Source organism: Dermacentor variabilis, chromosome 5 (assembly GCF_050947875.1).
Source record: "Dermacentor variabilis isolate Ectoservices chromosome 5, ASM5094787v1, whole genome shotgun sequence".
NCBI classification, from domain to species: Eukaryota; Metazoa; Arthropoda; class Arachnida; order Ixodida; family Ixodidae; genus Dermacentor; species Dermacentor variabilis.
The window spans coordinates 56,818,782-56,839,079 of NC_134572.1; the positions used below are offsets into that span (position 1 = coordinate 56,818,782).

The window sequence follows — 20,298 nt, forward strand, 5'->3', positions numbered from 1 at the left end:
TAGATATCTACAATGCCTACCGTGCCAATATTCACATCTACTGCCTGCAAGCATAGAGGCTGTCGCATCAAAACCTAGCGATGTTGACAGTGTCGCTGCTGTCCGGAGAGATGTGGTCCATTATCCAGGGCAGAAACGCTGTTACCCGCGTATAGATGCCAGGTGTCCTAGGCAGGGCACAGCCGTCCCCTGCTGCCACCACGCCCACAACCACGTAGCGACGGTCGTTCACCGCAAGGAGGGGTCCTCCAGAGTCACCCTGTGCATGGTTCACAAATAGGAAGTGCTGTTAGGAAATTTGATAAAACACCATCAGTCTCGATAAAAAACACACAAAAAAAGAAACTGCTCCGGAACCTTCACCATCTATGGGATCCAAGCAAGAAAAAAGTTCACAATAAAGTCACAATAAAGTCAAGGCTTCAAGTGGTCAACACTCATCGAACAAGGGATGTTTTTGCAGCTAACGTTTCTGCAAGGGGATCTGTCTTCTTTAGGTCCTGACGAAGGCTGACCGCCATTTCAGAAGGGTGACTCCAGTGACAGTCTTTCTTTCGCTACTGCTACTGAACTTTAGAGCTCGAAATCGGATAATAGTATCTCGTAAACGTTACGCGGTATAAGGTTGTATAGGCGACTAGATGTTGCTACATTCCGCGAAAAACTTCCACTTATTGTTACAGAAATCTTTTACGGAGTGCATAGCAGCCCGATAGTGGTGTAGAAGCTTTATAAAAAAATATGCGGAAAGCATATCCTTATTTCTGAGCTATTTCCTCGGCAGCTTCTTAATTAGGGTACTAGCTTATTTGTACATATATCTACAAAAATGATATGCTTGATGACGATAATTACTGAATATGGTGAGGATATAGTCCTCCAAGTTCCACAACGTGCTTACGCCAAAGCGTTTCTGAGCTTCACTCCTTGTCGAACTACCCACAGCTGTTCTAGAAGGTTGTGACAGTGCCGTATTGAGTTCTGTCTATTCCAGTTAAAATATTCTAATGGCGTAAGCACCTGCTAAGGCAGCGGATAAAATCAAACACGATAACTCTTCGGAGACATAAGAATGTCACTGTTGATATTTACATCCTGCGCTGACATTTCTTGATCATAGGTTTTCGCTACTGCGTATACCTAAACGATCAGGCAAGTGCCAGAGTCACTATATTGCACTCGAGCTAGGCAATCATGTCGTATCGGAAAATTTATTTTCGGGTGGAAAACTGCTTTATTAAGTTCATATTGCAATGCCGCTTTACCTTATATTTTCTCCAAATTAAGAAGTGTTCTGGCGTAAATTTTTTAATAAGCATGAAGCGCTCACATGGCAAGCGTCCTTTCCACCTTCTTCAAGACCCGCGCACATGTGGTTGTCAAGGACTCGCATGGAGTGATTATGGAGCCAGGTGTTGCAGATGTGGTTGTCAAAGACGGTCAGGACCGCTTTCAGTGGGACAGCTGCATTGCAGAGTTCAAAAGAGTAAAATAAATATACTGATTTTAACAGGCAAGAAAAATAAATACTGTTGACTTGAACTTTTAAGGCCAGCATAACGTTATGATTTCCCATCGAAGCCTAAGCTAGAAGCAAAGTAAAACCTTTTGCTTTAAACTTCCTCTAATTATCTACGTTAACATTACCAATCGACACAACGATAGGGTGGTGAACTTTACCCTTTATCTTACTTCAATTAGGAAGGGAGCTGTGGATTAGATTATATATAACAGGATAGTTACATAGGTACAGAGAGTGATGTGGGACCTTATTTTATATTCCGAGTGACATAATTACAGATGTCATGTTCAGTGAAAAGTCGCTATGCTAATGCGTGCGAGTGGTCGCAAGCAATTCAATGTATTCATTTTTAATTACTGAAAAGGTCAAGAGCACACAGGTCATAGCCCTGAAATATAAATTTATTTTATTTTAATTTTCAATTGAAGCTATAAGGACGGTTACCTGACATCGTGTTGCACAAAGAAAAATAATTTTTCACTCCTTGTCACATTAAGTGAACTTGCGAGCACACACAATCCCATGGAATAGTGATCGTACACACTAGAGCACCTTACTATGCGGAGGTGACTGACCTGGCGTCTTAGGGACATCCTCGGACACTTGGCCCCATCCAACGACAGTAACGTTGATGCCAGTTGTGTCGGCCAGTGTGAGACTTGGAAGGCAAGCAGGCTGCGCGTACTCGCTGTAGCGGATCTTAAGGCTCAGCCGAACCAGCGCGATGTCGTTGTCGTATTTCTTGACCTTGCGGTAGTCCGGATGCATGATTAACTTGTCGATGGTGTACGTCACGGCGGGTGTTCGGGGCTCCTTTGTACGAAGGTTATACTCCGCCACACGGACTACGAAGTTAGACTTGTGGTATCTGTAAGCGACAAAAGTAATTATAGGAAGTGAGAAAATTGGAACATAAGGTTTCTTTTTTGCAAACAGAACACTACTTGTGCGACGTTTCTCTAAACCACGATCCTCACAGCTGGCAAAGAATTTACTGCAGAAACCATTTCCCATGTTTGTGTATATGTGCCAAGTATTCCCCATTACCAAATAACGGTACTGAATGATGCACACTACACATGATTATTGACGGCAGTCTACCAAACATCTTAGTTTTCGCGAGAAAACGCATGTGTAATGCCAAACAAGACTAAGGATTGCAAGACGTGGACTTAAGAGGAAGGTTAAGTTCGAGTGTTCTTATCTAAATATATATAAAAGGAGAATTCGTTTTCCTCGGCAACACTACTGCAGCATACTTGACAAGGTTTATTGCATTTAAAAGAAAAGCGTAACATCTAGCGACTGTTTGTTTCGAATGTTCGATTTAGGTTGTCAGTTTTTTACTAAAAATTGGCAAAAATCTCACATTTTCAGCAAACAAAACAATTGAGTGTACACCTCTGTAACTCAGCAATAAAAAATGATATCACAGTTCTGTCAGTTGCATATAATAGTACATCTAAAGCGCACAAAATTGGTATGTTCTACATGAATGTCGGAAGAATTGTAATATGGGGGGGGGGGGAATACAGTTTTCGCGCAACCCTTGTGCACAACGCAAAAAATTCACCTAATATATAAATTGACGAACTGAATTTGCCCGCTTTGAATGATCTAATGGATGTTGTTTGCAGAATCGAAATATCAGTTCTTGATGAAGCGCTATTAATTTGTAAACTTCGTGGTTCAATTTTTTCGAACTTACGAATTTTGAAAATATTTTCCACAAAATTCACGCCGTAAATCGTAAATCCCCTTATTAGAGACACTGTATTTTAACTTTCTCTCTCAAATGCAAGAAATTTCATTAAAATCGTCCATGGGTTACCTCAGAAAAGCGTTTTTACGTTTTGCATGTATTTGAATAGGCCGCGTCGGAGTTGGCCCCGAGCTAAAGCTTCCTCTTAGAGTTATCGACAGTGAGCGAAACCTTCACCGACGATTGCTATACTCCCTAATGCAAAATTTGAAGGCAGTTCTATAGGACTTTCATATTGAGATATATTGGCTGGCGCGGACGATCTATGTCATGCGGCACATTGCAAACGGAGCAATGTGTGGCGCGACTGCCTCGTTAATCAAGAGATCCCTAGAGGCAGCGCGTGGGTGACGCGTGGGCGCTATTCACATCAATCGCCGCCGACAGATCCCCCTTATGCAGCGCTTTGTTTCTATATATGGTATCGATGGCGTCATAGGCAAACAGACGATGCGCGCTCCTCTGGAGCCATCTCGTAGCCATCCTCGCCACAAAGCCCGTCTTGTGAGGACTACGCTTTTCTTTTCATGCTCTTCGCCATACCCTCCTCCCCTGCTTTCCACCTCATGGTTCCGCTGCCCCTTCCTCCTCCACTTTCCTCCTCGCGCTCTCTTCGCTACGGCCTGTGTTTCATCCCTCGCTGCACTCCGCGTTCGCACGTTCATCCTTCGCTGTGTTTGTTCACCGACGCCGACGCTCGCCACAGGAACGGGCGCCTAAGAGTTGCGCTCTAAAAGTGAAGCCTTAGGTATTCATCTTGAGCACCTAACATCAGCAGACGAGAGACGAATGAAGAACGTTGGTGTTTGGGTCTCCAAGATGAATGCATTCCAGTTTGCCCGAGTTTTGGTTCTTTGGAAGCATCGGGCTGCAGGAAGCTTCCCGAAAAGCCTGAGAATGCCTTGCACCCGTATTCTCAAACAATCTTGAACCCGAAGACGAAGGATGCGCTGTGCTCCACTTTGTCAATCGGAGCACGCTTGACGAAGTTGAGCACAGCGCCGGCCTTCCACAAAAGACAACACTATGCTTCCCAAGAACTGCCGGACAGTGCCAATGACAAGCGGTGACGAATTCTGTCGAGGGCGGTGCTGCTATTCGTGTCCTTCGGTCGAGGTGGATTGTTGAGCGGCGGAACGTTCTAGAACACTGGACTTAGGCTGGAGACTGACGTGCCCCTTCTTCGGTCACTGTAATGCCCTTATCATGTTTGAATACCGAGTGACGAAAAAGAATGGAAGTTCACAATCACATCTTAAGACATATTAAGGAAAATGTTAACAAAACAACACGACGAAATGTCTTTTACAGGTTGTTTACTTTTGCTTTGGATCTCACACTAAAGCACTTCTTTGCTAGCGCTGTCTTGACCTCAGAGGGAATGGTCGAAGGGTACCTGTGAAAGTTGCGGGCTAATGGATGCGCTCGGCGCCGCAAACATGTGTTGCACTTTTTCTTTTCTTTCGAATTGAGTTGTTAAACTTTCTATTAAGCCTGCGTGGAGACGAAAATGTACCCGAACGCCAGGTCTTTCTGCAATGTTCTCCAATGTATGAGTTGTCTATTAGGCTTCAGCCTTTTATAATTTTGTCTTATCTCGGCTACAATAACCTCTGTGTTAGGACTTTCTGGAAACTGGCGCCAGGCCAAGAAGGTTTGCTGTAGTTTATCGCTGTGTTGTTTTATTAAGGTTTTCCCGCTGTTTCTCTGTTTAGATGTCGTCGTAATTTTAATTTTCAGGTAATCAGGTGGTCTCTCCTTACATGCGCAATGTCTTAAGAAAAAGACAGTAGCTTGTGCTATGCCGTCGTTTTTTGTGTGCCCTTCAGTCCCTTAGTTCGCTATTGTGAGATATTTAGCAAGTTAGCATGACCGCATGCGAACGAGCCCTCTTTTCGATTTTCTTATTCTTCTGTACTTTAAATTAGTATTCGAAGCATGCGGTCGGGTCCTGTATAATTGATTGTAGCAAGGCAAGTGTTATCTTTCTAACCGAGACCTTTCGCAATACAATTTTGGAAGAAACTGCTTAAGAAAACACAGGTCATAAAATGTATAAATTAGAACAAGATATTTTCCCGAATCTACCACATTAACTCTTACTCGTATAATCTCTCTGTTAAGCAGCCATTACTTACCCGTAAAAGCAGTGAGCCGCTGTGAGAATCCACCGTTCATTCAGGATAGTGCCGCCACACTTATTTTCGCCCATTGACGGTACAAACTGTATGGAAACCTACAAAAAGTACATAAGCTATATTGAGGTGCCATTTGAGGTATTTGCGATGATTCAGAGCTGCTAAATTGCAACATCAGTATTTAGAACTAATTCTCCTGGGTGTTAACTGAGTATACCGTAATTTTGCTGGAAGAAAAGTGACATTTAAAAATGTCCCAACTTATTGAAGGGTACACATTTGAAAGACAACTGGGTACGCCGCAGCTGTAGATATCGCCGGTAGTCGGAGGTAAAACTTTAATATTATCTATATTCTATAAAAAAAGGAGATAAAACTGAGTGCAGCACCCTTATATGCCGTACAATGGAGTAAAAACACTCATATGCAGATAGTCGGGTAATAGAGCGGCTACCCTGCCTTCGCGCACGACTCTTATAAAATTGCTTTAAAGGCAGTCCATACAGCAAAGAAAATGAAAAACAAGAACAATATTAGTCGACGTGGCGGTTTCTATGGTACATAGTATGTGCTATACGTATATTCTGTCGAAGCAAGTATCATTTGTCGGAAGCAGCGAGATTTGCAAAACATGGAGGTATGTTCTAAAATCTCGATGACCTCCATGTTTGAACGTAAAGTTAAGGGCGTCTCCGTTGCAGTGCAATGAATACATTATTTTGCGCTGCAGCACACCGTGTCGAGTTATCAGGTATTGACTTGGAAAACGTATAGGGGACACGTTTTTTAAGACTTTATCCATCCGTTTTCCAGGGTTATGCATAATAAAAAGACATTATTGTTCTTGTTTCACCGCTGTTATTGTATAAGTACTGGTAGTGGTCGTGGTGATGATGTTGCTACAGGCAGGGTTAGCCTGGCAGAGTTGGCGGCAACTCGTCTACCTGAGCGTCTCTCTCCGCTTTAAATACTACGTACGTGTGCATCACAAACGAGATGCATTAGTGAGGCGTAAGGTTATGCGTATCCTGCTCACCAGCCAGGGGAATTCTCCGTCATATGCCATTTGGCCCCCAACCACTCGAGCACGTCTTGCAGTCCGAAGGCCGCAGGTCCGATGGGGGCCTGCATTGAAAGGGGAAAAAAAGTGTTTGTAAAAACAACCTGAATCCCCCCTCCCCCCCAAAAAAAAACTGATTTTTCAGGGGCAGCACTTACTTCATAATGTCCCTACGTATATTAGTTTTATATATTAATTTTGTTTGGTCAAAGTGGACTTGAGAAATTTGCGTGATGTGGACGATAAACAACCGCTGTTGTCAGTGAGTGTTAATAAATATATTTTGGGAAAGGGGAAGCAAAATCGGGATGGTAGAAGACTAGATGAAGAGGCGAGAACGTAAAGTATACGTGCAAATGGTAAGTGCATTTAAATGAAAATGTGGCCAATCGGGGAGCACTGCAGTAAAATTGCGATGTCATTATGCTCATGGCGATGATGATCAGTTTATGCAACAATGCTACTTTGTTCATTTGATTTGTGAAAGCTTGCATTGAGGAGCACTGTAAATGAAGCAATTATTGTGTAAAGGCCAATTTCAATGCCGTATCTTTTTTTCTACGACGTAACTTTTTTTCGCGCAATATTTATTCTTAGAAGACAAGCTTCACCTTGACTTTCACTGAATTAGCCGCGCTTGCGAAACCATGCTCTTGAAAGGCGAATTAACGACGTTCCGCCGCGAGAATTACCAGATGGCCATTGTTAGTGGCAAACTCAGATGGAAAAGTACAGTGTTTCACCCATTAAACGCGCAGAAAACACGTGCTCATTGTTATGTCGCTGGAGCGTATGCAATTGACCCAGTTCTAGCGAAGCTAATTGCGCTCTTGGCATCCGAGCGGCGTGTACACACAGGCGCACCTCCGCGACGCATCCGGCGACTTGGGCAAATGGGCCATCAAAGGGTGGCTTGGAAATTGCGCGCCGTTATAACCTCCTCGCTTTTGCTCTGGCTTCTCGCCGGCAGGCGCGCGCGCGTTATGCCACAGCAGCACCACCGTAATAGCGCCGTCGCTTTGCTCCCTTTCACGCGTTATGTGAGTAGCCGAGTTTAGATCAGAGGCTCCGATTTTAGAAATCATCGACAAAATTTGACTAAATTTTAATTATGCTCTACAAACGCCTAGCTCATCTCTCACGTATAGCCGTGCTTTTGTACTTGAAAGACACGGCCTTGACCAGAAGAAGCAATCCTCTCAGTTTGGATATTGCCTACCGGTGACCTTGAAAACCCTTGATCTAAGCCTGAAGCATGGAGCCAAACAAATAGCTCGCAATACTCGACAGAAAGTGCAGTTTGCGTTGCGTGATATTGCGTAATTTGTGTGGCGAAATTGCGTATATTGCTCTACATTTGAGAACTGCACGTATTTCACTTTTTAATCAGTTGAAAAGTGATGTCTCGCTAGCTTACGCACATGCATTTCTGTCCGGAATGATCGTTCGAGTGGTAACTTCGTGAGTATAGGATAGCGGACGCTATCGTCAAGGCAACCCGGAATGAGGCCTTCTTCGTAGAAAGAAGCTTCTGCGTGAAATTTTCCCTGTCTTCCTTCTAACTATGAGGTATGCGAAGGCTTTCGAGGAAATTTTGTTTTCGTTTCATATAGTTCTATGCAATTTACGGTGGTATACATCGCAAAAAAGAACGGTATTGATAGATAAAGAAAAGGAAGCCTGAATCTGAAAGCTCATTTGAAACTTCAGCTAATCTGTCATTCGCAAGAATTTTACTTGTAAGTTCGCACCAATTCTGACATATATAGGCACAGTGACTCTGTTAGAACGTTGGTCAAGATATCACGGTGGGAAATGTTTGAATGATGAAGCTATTGGGATTACAAGCAATGAGAGTACATGAATTAGTGCTCGCTCAGCACACAGCAGCAACTGCCGCCACGAACTCTCACTGGCACCAACATTTCTGCTTGGAAGGATCGGAACTTGGATCAGGAAATACCGGAAGAGCATAGGGGCAGAAGCGAGGAAGAACGTCCGCGAGAGGAACTAATGAGGCGGGTAGCTGTCGTTCTGCTGAGTTTCAGGTTTGTGTGAGGGCTCACCCATCGCAGCGGTGCCTCGCGGCTCATCCAGCAGCCATAACACAGAGACGAAGACGCCGAGCAGACAGACTTGCACTTCTGACAGCATGTGGACTTGCGTTTTGGTTCCGGTAACGGGTGTCTGGGGTCGTAGCTGTGCGTTGACGGCGAAGGCACCTTTGAGTTTCTCGCAGCGCACTGGTCTTGACAGGATTCGGCGGTGTATTTAAGCATGGGCACCATACAACGTCTCCTCGGTTGTCCTTCCAAATGTGTGATGTATCTACTGGCCCAATGTTCAACGCACGTTGCTCACCGCGCGCGCACCGCGCTCGGGGTCTCGTGAGAGGAAAGAGGTTTTCATTGACCCATTTTTTTCTCTACGATATCGGCAATGGAACATGGCACACACCTCCGCACGGCAGCATATGCCCGCGCCGATTTGTCCCCCTCTCCGGTTCCCGCCCCTCTCGGGATCCCCTTCGTATGGGCAACACTTTCGCGCGCTTCCGTCGCCTCCTCCTCCATCCCTTTCCCTTTTGTTTTGCTCTTCGCGGCTTTTTTCCCTCTTGTTATCTTCATTGTTGCACATTCTGTCGAGCTTTCTACGTACTGAGCTTTTCCCTAGGTTTCTTTTTTTTCTTTATTTCTCTGCGCGGCTGCGAAGCTGAAGCAAGCGAGAGCGTGTGTCAGTGGCGATGACGACACTCATGAGTTGACGCGGTCTTCTCTCCTTTCGAGTGCGATGGCGAGTGATTTCGTATTTTCGAGGGCGGCAGAATCACACGCGGCCATGCAGTTGTGAAGGTCGCGCGAGTCCTCGACTGACCTCACTTCCTAGGCACCTTCCAAAGGCCAACGGGGCTCGGGCTTCGGTCTTTGTTGTTACAGGATATAGATGTTCACGTTTTTCATGTTCAGGTGGAAAAACAAGCAGGCTTCCTTGCGTACTACCCACCGTGGTGGTGTAGTGGCTTTGGCTTTGCTCTGGTACGCCTGAGGGCGCGGGATTAAACCTCGACCGCGGCGGCCAAATATTCATGGGGGTGAAATGCAAAGACTCTCGTGTACCGTGCATTAGGTGCACGTTAAAGAACTCCAGTGGTGAAAATTAATCCGGAGCGCCCCACTAGACGTGCCTCATAATCCGATCATGGTTTTAGTTAACAATCAAAATTCGTAGCGTTCTAATTGAGGTTCGCCCTTCGGTCAAGTTTAGCTATGTCAACCTATGTGCTTGACACTAAAGCTCCCTAATAAATGCTAAGTGAGACAGAACTATTCCCACACTTACGGCGCAATTACTACGAGCCCTTTATAAATGTCCGGACAGACTCATCGAAATGAGTATCGAATGCGCAGATATAATTTTCTGGTTCTTGTTGAGAAAGATTTGAAGAGAGTAGTGAAATATCAGGACAGAGAAATACAGGAGAAGAGTAACAAAGAAAATTCTGATTTGTGCGAAGAATGGTAAACGGCAATTGTAGAAATGCTGTATATTTCACTGCAGAATTTTAGAGGACATCATTGCCCTGCTTGTCGCATACACGATGCTATCGTTACGGATGTTACCCGGTCGCTAATCGGATCGATTCTGCAAGCCTAATATTCTAGAATCAGCAGTAATCTGTCGGCAGCTTACGTGGGCATTTAATCTTAATCTGTTACCACCCTTAAGTGATCAAATGGAAACAGTATATGTAAATTAAGAAATAATTAACAAAAAAACACAAACTGCATTTAGAAAGAAAGGGGGCGGGAAGGTGAGGTCCGCTGAGGTCGCGCAGAAAGCTGGTATTTGCACGATGCTTTATCATCAAACTGTGCAGTGAGAAGCAGAAGGCAGCGCTTGCAACGGGTGACAAGGTGTGCCCGTAACCACCTATTTTACGGAAATTCTTACAACCGACTTTTGGTCTTCTTGGACAGAAACCAACCACTCAGACGAACAACGGCATAGGCTATCAGATTACTTTCTTTTTCATGAATATCATTTAGGCGAGTTGCGTGGTGTATTGGAGCGATTGTTTCACCTTTACACCACGCAGTACGCACTGACTGATTTGGGTAGCAACGACGGTGGGAAGGTGCAGGAATAATTGACGAAGCCTGAAGACTGAAAACAGAAGAATTGCTATATATTTTCCCCGCCCTCTTACTTGCCCTAATTGCGATTGCCCAACGAAGATTTGTTGTCTCGTTTTCATGGTGAAGTTCTGTCCAGTGAATTTTGCATGTAGTGAACTTCTGTGAACCGATGTAGTTGACACTCTCGTAAATACACAGTGCATTCTTTTATCCCATGGCAGCTGTCGCCCTGTCGGTCTGCAGCATGAACACGCCGTTGTTCCATTGCCAGATGACACGCTTTTCGAGGTTGCCCTCGTACTTGTTTACTATTGCCTTCCTCGCCCGTCATTATACGTTCAGCCCGCTGAGGGGCACTGCATCCATTCCCTTGGTATATTGTAAGCAGTACGAAACTGTCCTCATAATGTTATGCTGAGTAATTTAATTACAAGAGATATCTTGCATTCGATGGATGACATTAAATAAATGCGCTCAAGAGTGCCCAGGTTCAAGAACAGTGAAGAGGGAAGCAATTATTCCGAAGGCACAACTTTATCAGCATCCACGTTGTGCCCTCCAGTCGGCATCCCATCGGCGGAGGTCGTACCTTGATTCGCAAGGGCGGGTTCGTGACCGCCAATGCGCTTTAGCGAGGCCTTCCCTGTTTACACACTCACTGGGTACGCGGCCAGCGTTTCGCAAAGACCTCAGCCTCGAGTGCTGCCGTTACGTTCCCCGGCCGATGGCAGGCGAGTCGACGCCGCTTTGCAGGCGCTGGGGAAACCGGAGCCCGGAAAGCGAGCAAGCTTCCGCAACGCGTCAACGATCCATTCTGTGCAAAATCTGCCGTCATTATGCTTACGTTAGAGGGCCAATGGTGTCCCCTATTGGTCAAAGGTTGACCTCATAAGCGACGTGAATAACACGGAAAAGCCTGGTATACTAAATTTATCACATTTGTGAGAGGAACACTTATCCATATAATACATTCATTTTGTGTGTCGTGCCGTCGTTATGCATGTGCGCCTCAAGGAATGAAGAAAGGAAGAAAACGAACACATTGGAAGATTCCACACATGTGTAGGCATATGTGGTTTGTGCTGTCGACGCTCGCTTCAGCTGTGCTCGTACTCTCGGAGACAATTTAAACTCTAAAGTGCACAAATTCTGGAGTCTTAGTTGAGAAAAATAAGTTTTTTTTTTAGAGATATAAAATACCCTACACACCCTTCCCTGCTATCTACGACAGTGTGGAAGTGTGCCTGCGTATCCATTTCTGCTGGAAAACTTTTCTTGCAACGTGTATCCAGTGAGCACAGGCTAACACTGCGCTACACGATCACCAAACAAGCCATCAAGTGCTCCTCCTTGCCCTTTAACTCATTCAAATCGGTGCAACATTTAAAAGGCAGATACAACCACAGCCACGTGGTTGAGTTTGAGGCCGTGGGTTCGATCCCAGCCTCGACGGCCGCATTGCGCTAGAGGCAGAATGCAACAAACACTCGTGTTCCGCACACTGTGTGCACGTTAAAGAACCCCAAATGGCCTAACTCAATCAGCAACCCAACACTACGGCGTGCCTGTGATCAGATTTCATTTGTAGCAGGTAAAGCCCTAGAAAACAAGAAACTGTCCTTATCATCATCATGACACATACACCAAGGAATTTGCCGGGGCTACTGACACCACATTGCCAGAAAGTGCAGCCTTCTATGACAACGTCAGGGACGAGCTTGAGGCCACGCGGTGAGTCGCTTACATTGGCCATGCGTTTTGCTGTGCAAATTTTAGACAGCACACTGAAAATGTGTCAGTGAAAACAACCAAAGCACCCGCACAAGGGCTAAGGCCAACACCAGACATACCTTAAGCCGTATTACACCTTTCTGGACACATACGGTACCTCGTGTGCTCCCTGCGGCAGCACCACAGAATTGCGTTTGGTCCTCTCCCACGGTTTACGAACCTGCGAAATCGCTTTAAGAAAAAAAGAAAGCTTTTCAAGCTGGCTCCAACAACCGTTGAACTAATGCCCTGCATGGGCCCTCACGGAAAACCGCTAAAAACATCTTGACTCAACTTCTCTTTTTGTGAATTTTGTGAAATTTTTCTTGTCTTTTTGTAGTTTCGAAGGGCTACGATGTTGAAGCAAACGAAGTGACGAATATTATTTTTGTGGTTATGTAAAAAAAAGAATTTTTACAAAAGTTAGCATCACTGCTTTATAAATCTAACGCTTTATATCTACTTTCCCTACGTCGTCTTTGTACAGTCATTAGTCCTTGCAGTTGCTTTATAACATAAAACAAAGCACCAAGGGTGCCTAAGCTTGTACCGACAGCCAACACATAGAGAACACGGGAAAATCGAGCAAATACGTTGGGCTTCCTTTGTAACCTTCATGTTTTGAGCGTACGTTTCCATGTCCTGGATGTGCGTTTGAGCCTGGTCGTCGCGTACCGCTCAATGGCAGAAGCTTGATCAGGATCATTGCTAGTCCCGCCGTAACGACCCGGCTTGCATTGCCGTTTGCACGTACGTGGCCTTGTCGTGAGGTCTGATTCATTGCGGCGTATAATGAAACTGCACGCGCGGTTAATACGAGAGGCCCCAACCTACTTCTATTGGCGCCACTTCTGAAGAAGTACAGATGACACACGCATGACGACACTGAAACAGGTGTGTCGTTGTTGATTAGAAACAACTGATTCACAAGTTCACAAAAATAAAAAAGAATGCGTTGGCGTTCCATTTAACTCAGCAAAACGTCGTTTCATGCACTGAAGTGCACAAGTAACATAAGCGCAATGTATTTCTCCGCAAAGTTGGGGAATTTATATCGCGAAACTGGTGTCGTCCTGAAAACTCGTTTCAAGTGGATCTGCCTTGCGAAGTCCACTGCTAGAATTTATAAATTACGGTATGGGTCATAGGATAATTAGCAAAATAGTTCATTAGTGAATTCTTGTTAATTAGCCAATTTTGCATTTCAAACTTTTAGTGCATGTAGTGTCCGCCACTTTGAGTAGACCGGCTCATATACTCATAATGCGGTCGGGGCCGCGCCCCGACCGCATTAAACATGCAATTTTCGTAAATGTGCCCCTTCTTTTCGTCAAATATATATATATATATATATATATATATATATATATATATATATATATATATATATATATATATATATATATATATATATAGTAACGATTCACAAGCAGCAGGAACTGATAAAAAAAGGCAGGACACTTTAATGGCCGGCCAACTGAAAAACGATCTCGCGCAGGGACCTCTTCCGCAATGCGCGAGACGTTCGTGTTCTTCTCTACGTGCCGCGTACTGGGCGCGGCATTTGCCTCCCTCCAGAGAAAGCATCGTCCCGATGCTCACCTAGCGGCAGGAAGATGTGTCAGACGAGGTGTGGGCACTTCATTCCGAACAGTAGGGCTTCATGCGCACAATGTGCACAACTTCTGGTGGACGCTGCGTTGCCCTGGAGGAAGCAGGTCTCTCTGGGATAACCTCATAGTTCAGGTCGCTGAGGCGCCGTAAAACCTTGTACGGACCAAAGTACCGCCTGAGTAGATCTCTGAAAGCCCCCGCCGAGGGATGGGACTCCAAACCGACACTTTGACGCCTGGCTGATATGCGATGTAGCGGCGCCATAGATTGTAGCGCCGAGCGTCGGAGTCCTGTTGTCGGGTGACTCTGACGTGGGCGAGTTGTCTCGCTTCTTCAGCACGTTGAGCGAAAGCTTCAGCGTCCGTGCCTGTATCACCGCACTCATGTGTCAACATACCATCGAGCATCGTCGTCACTTCACGGCCATGAAGAAGGCTAAATGGTGTCTTTCGCGTTGTTTCCTGTTGAGCCGTGTTGTAAGCGAATGTGATGTACGGTAGAATGTCATCCGAATTCTTCTGCTCCACGTCTACGTATATACTCAGCATGTCGGCGATAGTCTTGTTCAAGCGTTATGTTAGGCCGTTCGTTTGCGGGTGATAGGCTGTGGTCTTTCGGTGAGCCGTGCCGCTGAGGCTAAGCCCTGTCTTTAAAAGTGTAGCCGTCTGTCCGTTATTATCACCGCTAATGCACCGTGCCTCTAAACCACGTTTACAATAAAGAATCGCGCTGCTTCGACTGCGGTGCCACTTGGAAGGGCTTTGGTTTCTGCATAGCGTCTCAGGTAATCGGTGGCAATACCTTCAGTGAGCAAAAGCGTAATTATCTGCTCGGGAATACCTTCCCCATCGTGCTCTGTGTCGCACCTGACGGAAACAAGACGGCAAGATAACGGTGGTACAGTTACGTCGTCTATGATGCGCAAACACTTGCGTTGTAGTTCTGCACTTTCGTCCCCAGAAAAAGTTAGTATTCTTTCTGCTATGTTGGTGACGGCACTGTACTCGCGTAAGAGGTCCATACCTAAGATTACATCTTTGCAGCAGTCGAGGAGAATAACAAAATTTGCAACGAATGACGCATCCCCTACGTTGACCCTTGTAGTACACTTGCCAGTCGGTGTCAGTAGCTGGCCTCCAGCACCTCGAATGTGCGGCCCTGACTATTCCATTTTCATTTTGCGAAGCCAGTCCGCCAGTTTTTCAGCTATAATCAAAAAGTCCGCGCCAGTGTCTACTAGCGCCGTCACGACGTGGCCGTCAATTGATACAGTAACATCGGCGCTAACAATCTCGCGTGTCGTCGAATCATCCGGCTGTATCGGCTTCTCATTCGACGGCAATGGGGGGTTTTCGGCCCTTCGACGTAGGGCAAACTTCCCCCCAGAGGTCGCGGCCTTCAGTTTCCCCGGCGTGGGCTGGGAGATCGCCCTCAGGACACGAACTGCGTCTTGCAGCTGGAAAACGATGTCCCGGAGAAGGGGAGCACGACCGGTAACCGGGAGAATCGGCTTGCCAGCTCGTCGAATTCGCGTCGATGTTCGCTCGGCTGCCGTCAATAGCACGACGACAAGCAGTGGATGGAAACGCTTGGTACGCTTCGATGCGATAAGAGCAATGACGTCAGATGTGGCCCGCTTCCCCACAGTGGAAGCACAAGGGCCTGTAGTCAGCTTTGCGCCAAATGCCTGATCTGCGAAGCGGTTGTCCCCCGCATCGGTTGTTCCCTATGGTACCAAGGTGATGCCAGTGCTGACTGCTGGTGATACTGCACCGTCGGCATCGGAGGTGGCGGTCGACGGACAACATCTGCGTAGCTGGGCTGCCACGTCTGGGAACTTGACTCGGGAGCAGCAAACGTTAGCTTTATTTCTTGGCGCACAACTTCAGCCACCGACGCAGCTGTGCATTCATTTGGCGTGGCAGTGAGCTTCTTAATTTCTTCATGAACAATTTCGAGGATCACCCGGCGCAAGAAACCATCGTCTGTGACCGCCACTTCTGTGGCGCTTGCTAGTCCAGTGCTGATCAGGTGATCATACTGGTGGCTGCGTAGGTGTAACGTGCACTCTGTGGCCGTCGATTCTTTAATAAATTCATCGACGCTCGTCCGCGGGTTCCGCACATGACCGGCAAACAGCTGCTCCTTTACGCCGCGCATGAGGTTGCTGAGTTTTTTTGCCTCGGACATATCGGGGTCTGCACGACGACAAAGACGAGCCATGTCCGCACCGAACATGACAACAGTTTCATTCGGCTTTTGAATCCGTGATTCGAGGAGACGCTGCGCGTGGTCGCGCCTTTCGGTGCTCGCTAACGTATGGAAGAACTGGTGGCGGAACTCATCCCAGCTTGGCCAGATTTCCTCGCGATTTACGAACCACGTGCGAGCTCCATCTTCAAGAGAGAATTATACATGGGATAGCTTCTGTCCAGCATGCCGCTCATTATACTTGGCTACGCGCTCGTATTCCTCGAGCCAGTCTTCTGCATCCTCGCAGGCATTACCGTGGAAGCTCACGGGAGATCGAGGAGTCAAAAGAGTCACCTGTGCAGGGCCTGGGTCTGCCATGGCTTGGGCACTCTTGGTAACAGGCAGACTTCCTGGTAGGGGACCAAATTCTGGGCTTAGGTCTAGCTAGTAGGCGATGCCTGGAGCGGTGAATGGGCGCACACGCGGAAAACGTCCTGGGCTTGATGTGGGGCTGTTGACAAGCGTCCCAAACATTTACCCAGCACCTCCACCACTGTCACGGTTCACAAGCGGCAGGAACTGATAAACAAGGGCAGGACGCTTTAATTGCAGGCCAACTGAACGCAGGTACCAACGATCACGCAGGTACCTCTTCTGCTCTTCCGCAATGCGCGAGATCTTCGTCTTCCTCTACGTGCCGCGTACTGGATCTGGCACTATATATATATATATATATATATATATATATATATATATATATGTGTGTGTGTGTGTGTGTGTGTGTGTGTATCTATATATATATATATATATATATATAGATACACACACACACACACACACACACACACATATATATATATATATATATATATATATATATATATATATATATATATATATATGTGTGTGTGTGTGTGTGTGTGTATCTATATATATATATATATATATATATATATATGTGAGTGTGTGTGTGTATATATATATATATATATATATATATATATATATATGCGTGTGTGCGTGTTTGTGTGTGTGTGTGTGTTTATGCAGATATATAAACACATACACACTCTTCTAAGTTCTCCCATATCCTCTCTACCACTTGACCAGCTTCGCACACTTCACACACAGGCACTTTTTCCAGTTTGGCATTCCTAACGATAGTGCGTCAAACGTACTTGGTTTATAGAAGAAGACTCCACTTGTAACCAAACTTCGTCACCTATCCATTACTTATTTTCCGTCCTCCCTTGAAGATGTTAGGCTTTCTACAGTTCATATAGCTAAGTTTTTTTTAATTTGAAGATATTGGTATCCGAGACGTGAGGATTAGAAGATTCTTTTTGTATTACCTTATTTAGGTTACAGGATAAAATTTTAGCAACTGCGTATACAGATCAGTAAAATAGAATGTTTAATGTTTTATTCGAGCTACAAGCGATGGGATCAGCTTAAAATGTGCTTCGTACTTCACCACAGAAACTTCATTAGGATCTTTGTCTGAAGACTTCGAGAACTATTAGTAAAATACAATGTCACAATAGTTAAAAGCGGGCACCGATCCCGAAAGATTAAAAAAAGGAAAGACGTTTCGGCTCCCGCACGGGAGCGTTTTTCACAACGAAGTTCAAGGCGAAAATGGTCTGGTTATGCAGGCTTTAGGATGTGACGTAGGCAACGTGCGTACACAAAGGTCAATCCAAATAGGTCGCGAAGCTTCGGGCGAAAAGCGGTTCAGAACAAATTACCACCGACAACAGCAAGGATGGTTATGGGAGCAGCGATTGAAGTGTGCGACTATGTTTGGAGGGAACAAACATTGAGAAAGAAAAAAATCGTTTTCTAATTAAAGCGAGACACAGTTAGATTCACTCAAGGAACATAAAATTCCTAATCAATTTTATACATGCGTGACGAGTAAATAAAATACAACTCTATCTTATTTTATTATTGCCAATAAACACTTTTTTACCTTTTCACAACGCACATCGTAAGAGCCCATCGTAAGTTGAGGCCGCTATCGCTTGGAAAGCAATGCAACTCTTGAAGTGTGCAGGAGGGCGTGCTCGTAAAGTTCACCTGTTGAGATACGCACCTCTCCCACGTTGTGCTGTTTCGCTTGTCGACGTTTGTCGGAATTTGGCGACGCCGGTAGCTTCATCGTTTCTCAACCTGTTCAGTCAAAAGTAGTGAGTTAGGACCGCCAGATAATTGCTTACTTTGGTGGTTCTCGTGCGACTGGGCATGCCAGCGGGCTTGGTGTCCGATCATAGAACCACCACTCTACATCTAGCTAGAGCTTACGTCGGCCTACAAAGAAAGTATCTTTTGTTCAGGGGTGCCGTTTCGAGACCCGTATGGCTTACCTTTTCTTGCATCGCTTTCCGCGCTGCAAGCTCGAAACGCCTATCAAGCCGAATGGCGGGGTATTTGAATACACAGCTCTAATGGCAGGCCACGGAAACACATTTCGCGCCTTTCAGAACAAGATGACGTCGCTTTTTTTTAACAGATATGGCGTCACATTGTTTTTTCTTCCGCTGGAAAGGTTTTCTCCACATACAGATGGCGCTAAGCCCCATAAACCGCCGAAGAACCGCCATGTTTTGAACGTATGATGGTTTTGAACGTATATATGAACGCTTTGATCGCACTCTGCGCATGGGATGCGGTAGATAACGCCTGGGAATTGTTCTTTCGGCAGACGTCACTGGTGACATACAACGTGTGGGATCTCATACAGCACGCGTATCGGCATGTCTCTGAAAGCGGCTACCCTGACTCGTTTGTGCGTTCCGTGGAACGTCAGCTAGCACGTCCTGCACGCGCCGGCACCGCGCGTCCCAAGAGTCGTGCTCCTGTGCCATATCTTCCTGGCGACATTAGCGAGCACTTGACGCGTGTTCTACCTACGTCCCTACAGTGTGCAAGTAGCGCATGTGCCAACAAAAAGTTAAGACACTCACTAGTAAACATTAAAGATAAGCTACCAAAAGGAAAATTCCCAGGCGTTATCTACCTCATCCCATGCGCAGACTGCGATCAAAGTTACGTCGGCGAAACCGGTAACGTTCAGCAAAGACTGAAGAAGCACATGTACGACGTAAAAAATAAGAATGTATCTTCGAATGCTCTCGCCGAACACGCAGAAACAACTCGCCACGAAATAGGCTGGGACCACACAATGATAATGGAAAAAGAAAAGAACTGGACTTCTCGGCTTTTTCTTGAATCCCTGACAATCCAGCCCTCGTAGCACAGGCTTAGCTCACCGACGGCAACTGTCCCCACGTGTACGCATGTTGCCTACGTCACATCTTAAAGCTTACATAAGTTTACATTTCCGCCTTCAGCTTCATTGTGAAGAAGGCTCCAGCGCAGGAGCCGAAACGTCTTTCCTTTCATAAACTTTCGTGCCGGTGTCCGCTTTTATATCTCTTGTCATGCATATTCTCGACCAGACGGGTTTCCTTTCAATTCGTAAAAATGTAGTGTCTATTTGTGTGTCTCCGTGTGTTCATTTCTCCATTTTGTGTCTCTTTAGCGCCATAAAACCACAATTTCCAGGTCGCGCCAACTTGCCCGATAACAAGTTTTATTAAGTCACACAATTTCTTGCTTTACGCAAAAATGTTATGGCAAATTATCCCTATTAATTGCAGCTTTCAATCCTGTGCGATAAAGAAAGGCTGTAATTCAAGCTGCAAGTACTAAGGCTAGTTTACAATAATATTTTCGGGTAAATCAAGAAATGATGTCACTGTATCCTTACTAATTGTTTTTTAAGTTCTGTCTATACTTTCGAGCACAGTTACACACCAGAAAAAAGAGTATCCGGCACCGCCAGTGGGCACCAACCTCTCCTTCAGTACAATTATTATGAATAAAAAGCAATGTACACAATACTATAGGACACTCCCGGAGGGCGACCAAGCGTCAAGTGCCTGCTCCTACAATTCAGACATGTTCTATGCGGCTCCTTTTTTGTACATCTTGACGCATTCTTGAGGAATTTCTGCGGCGGTTACCCAACAGAGCATTCACTTACATGCGTTCACTTACTCAGTCCCCCAATATTTTAGGGGGCTGTGAAAATGCATAAT

General features: G+C 45.7%; 1 protein-coding gene across 1 annotated transcript; it reads right to left on the reverse strand.

The window, feature by feature from the left end:
• Window positions 1-67: 67 nt before the first annotated feature.
• Window positions 68-16,225, reverse strand: LOC142583538 (tryptase-like). The gene is made up of 7 exons (XM_075694025.1): window positions 15,759-16,225; window positions 8,549-8,730; window positions 6,459-6,547; window positions 5,423-5,520; window positions 2,098-2,390; window positions 1,331-1,464; window positions 68-259 (listed from the first exon to the last, which is right to left on the reverse strand). Exons 1-7 carry the CDS (start codon window positions 16,223-16,225, stop codon window positions 68-70), a joined length of 1,455 nt encoding a protein of 484 aa, XP_075550140.1.
• Window positions 16,226-20,298: the final 4,073 nt, after the last annotated feature.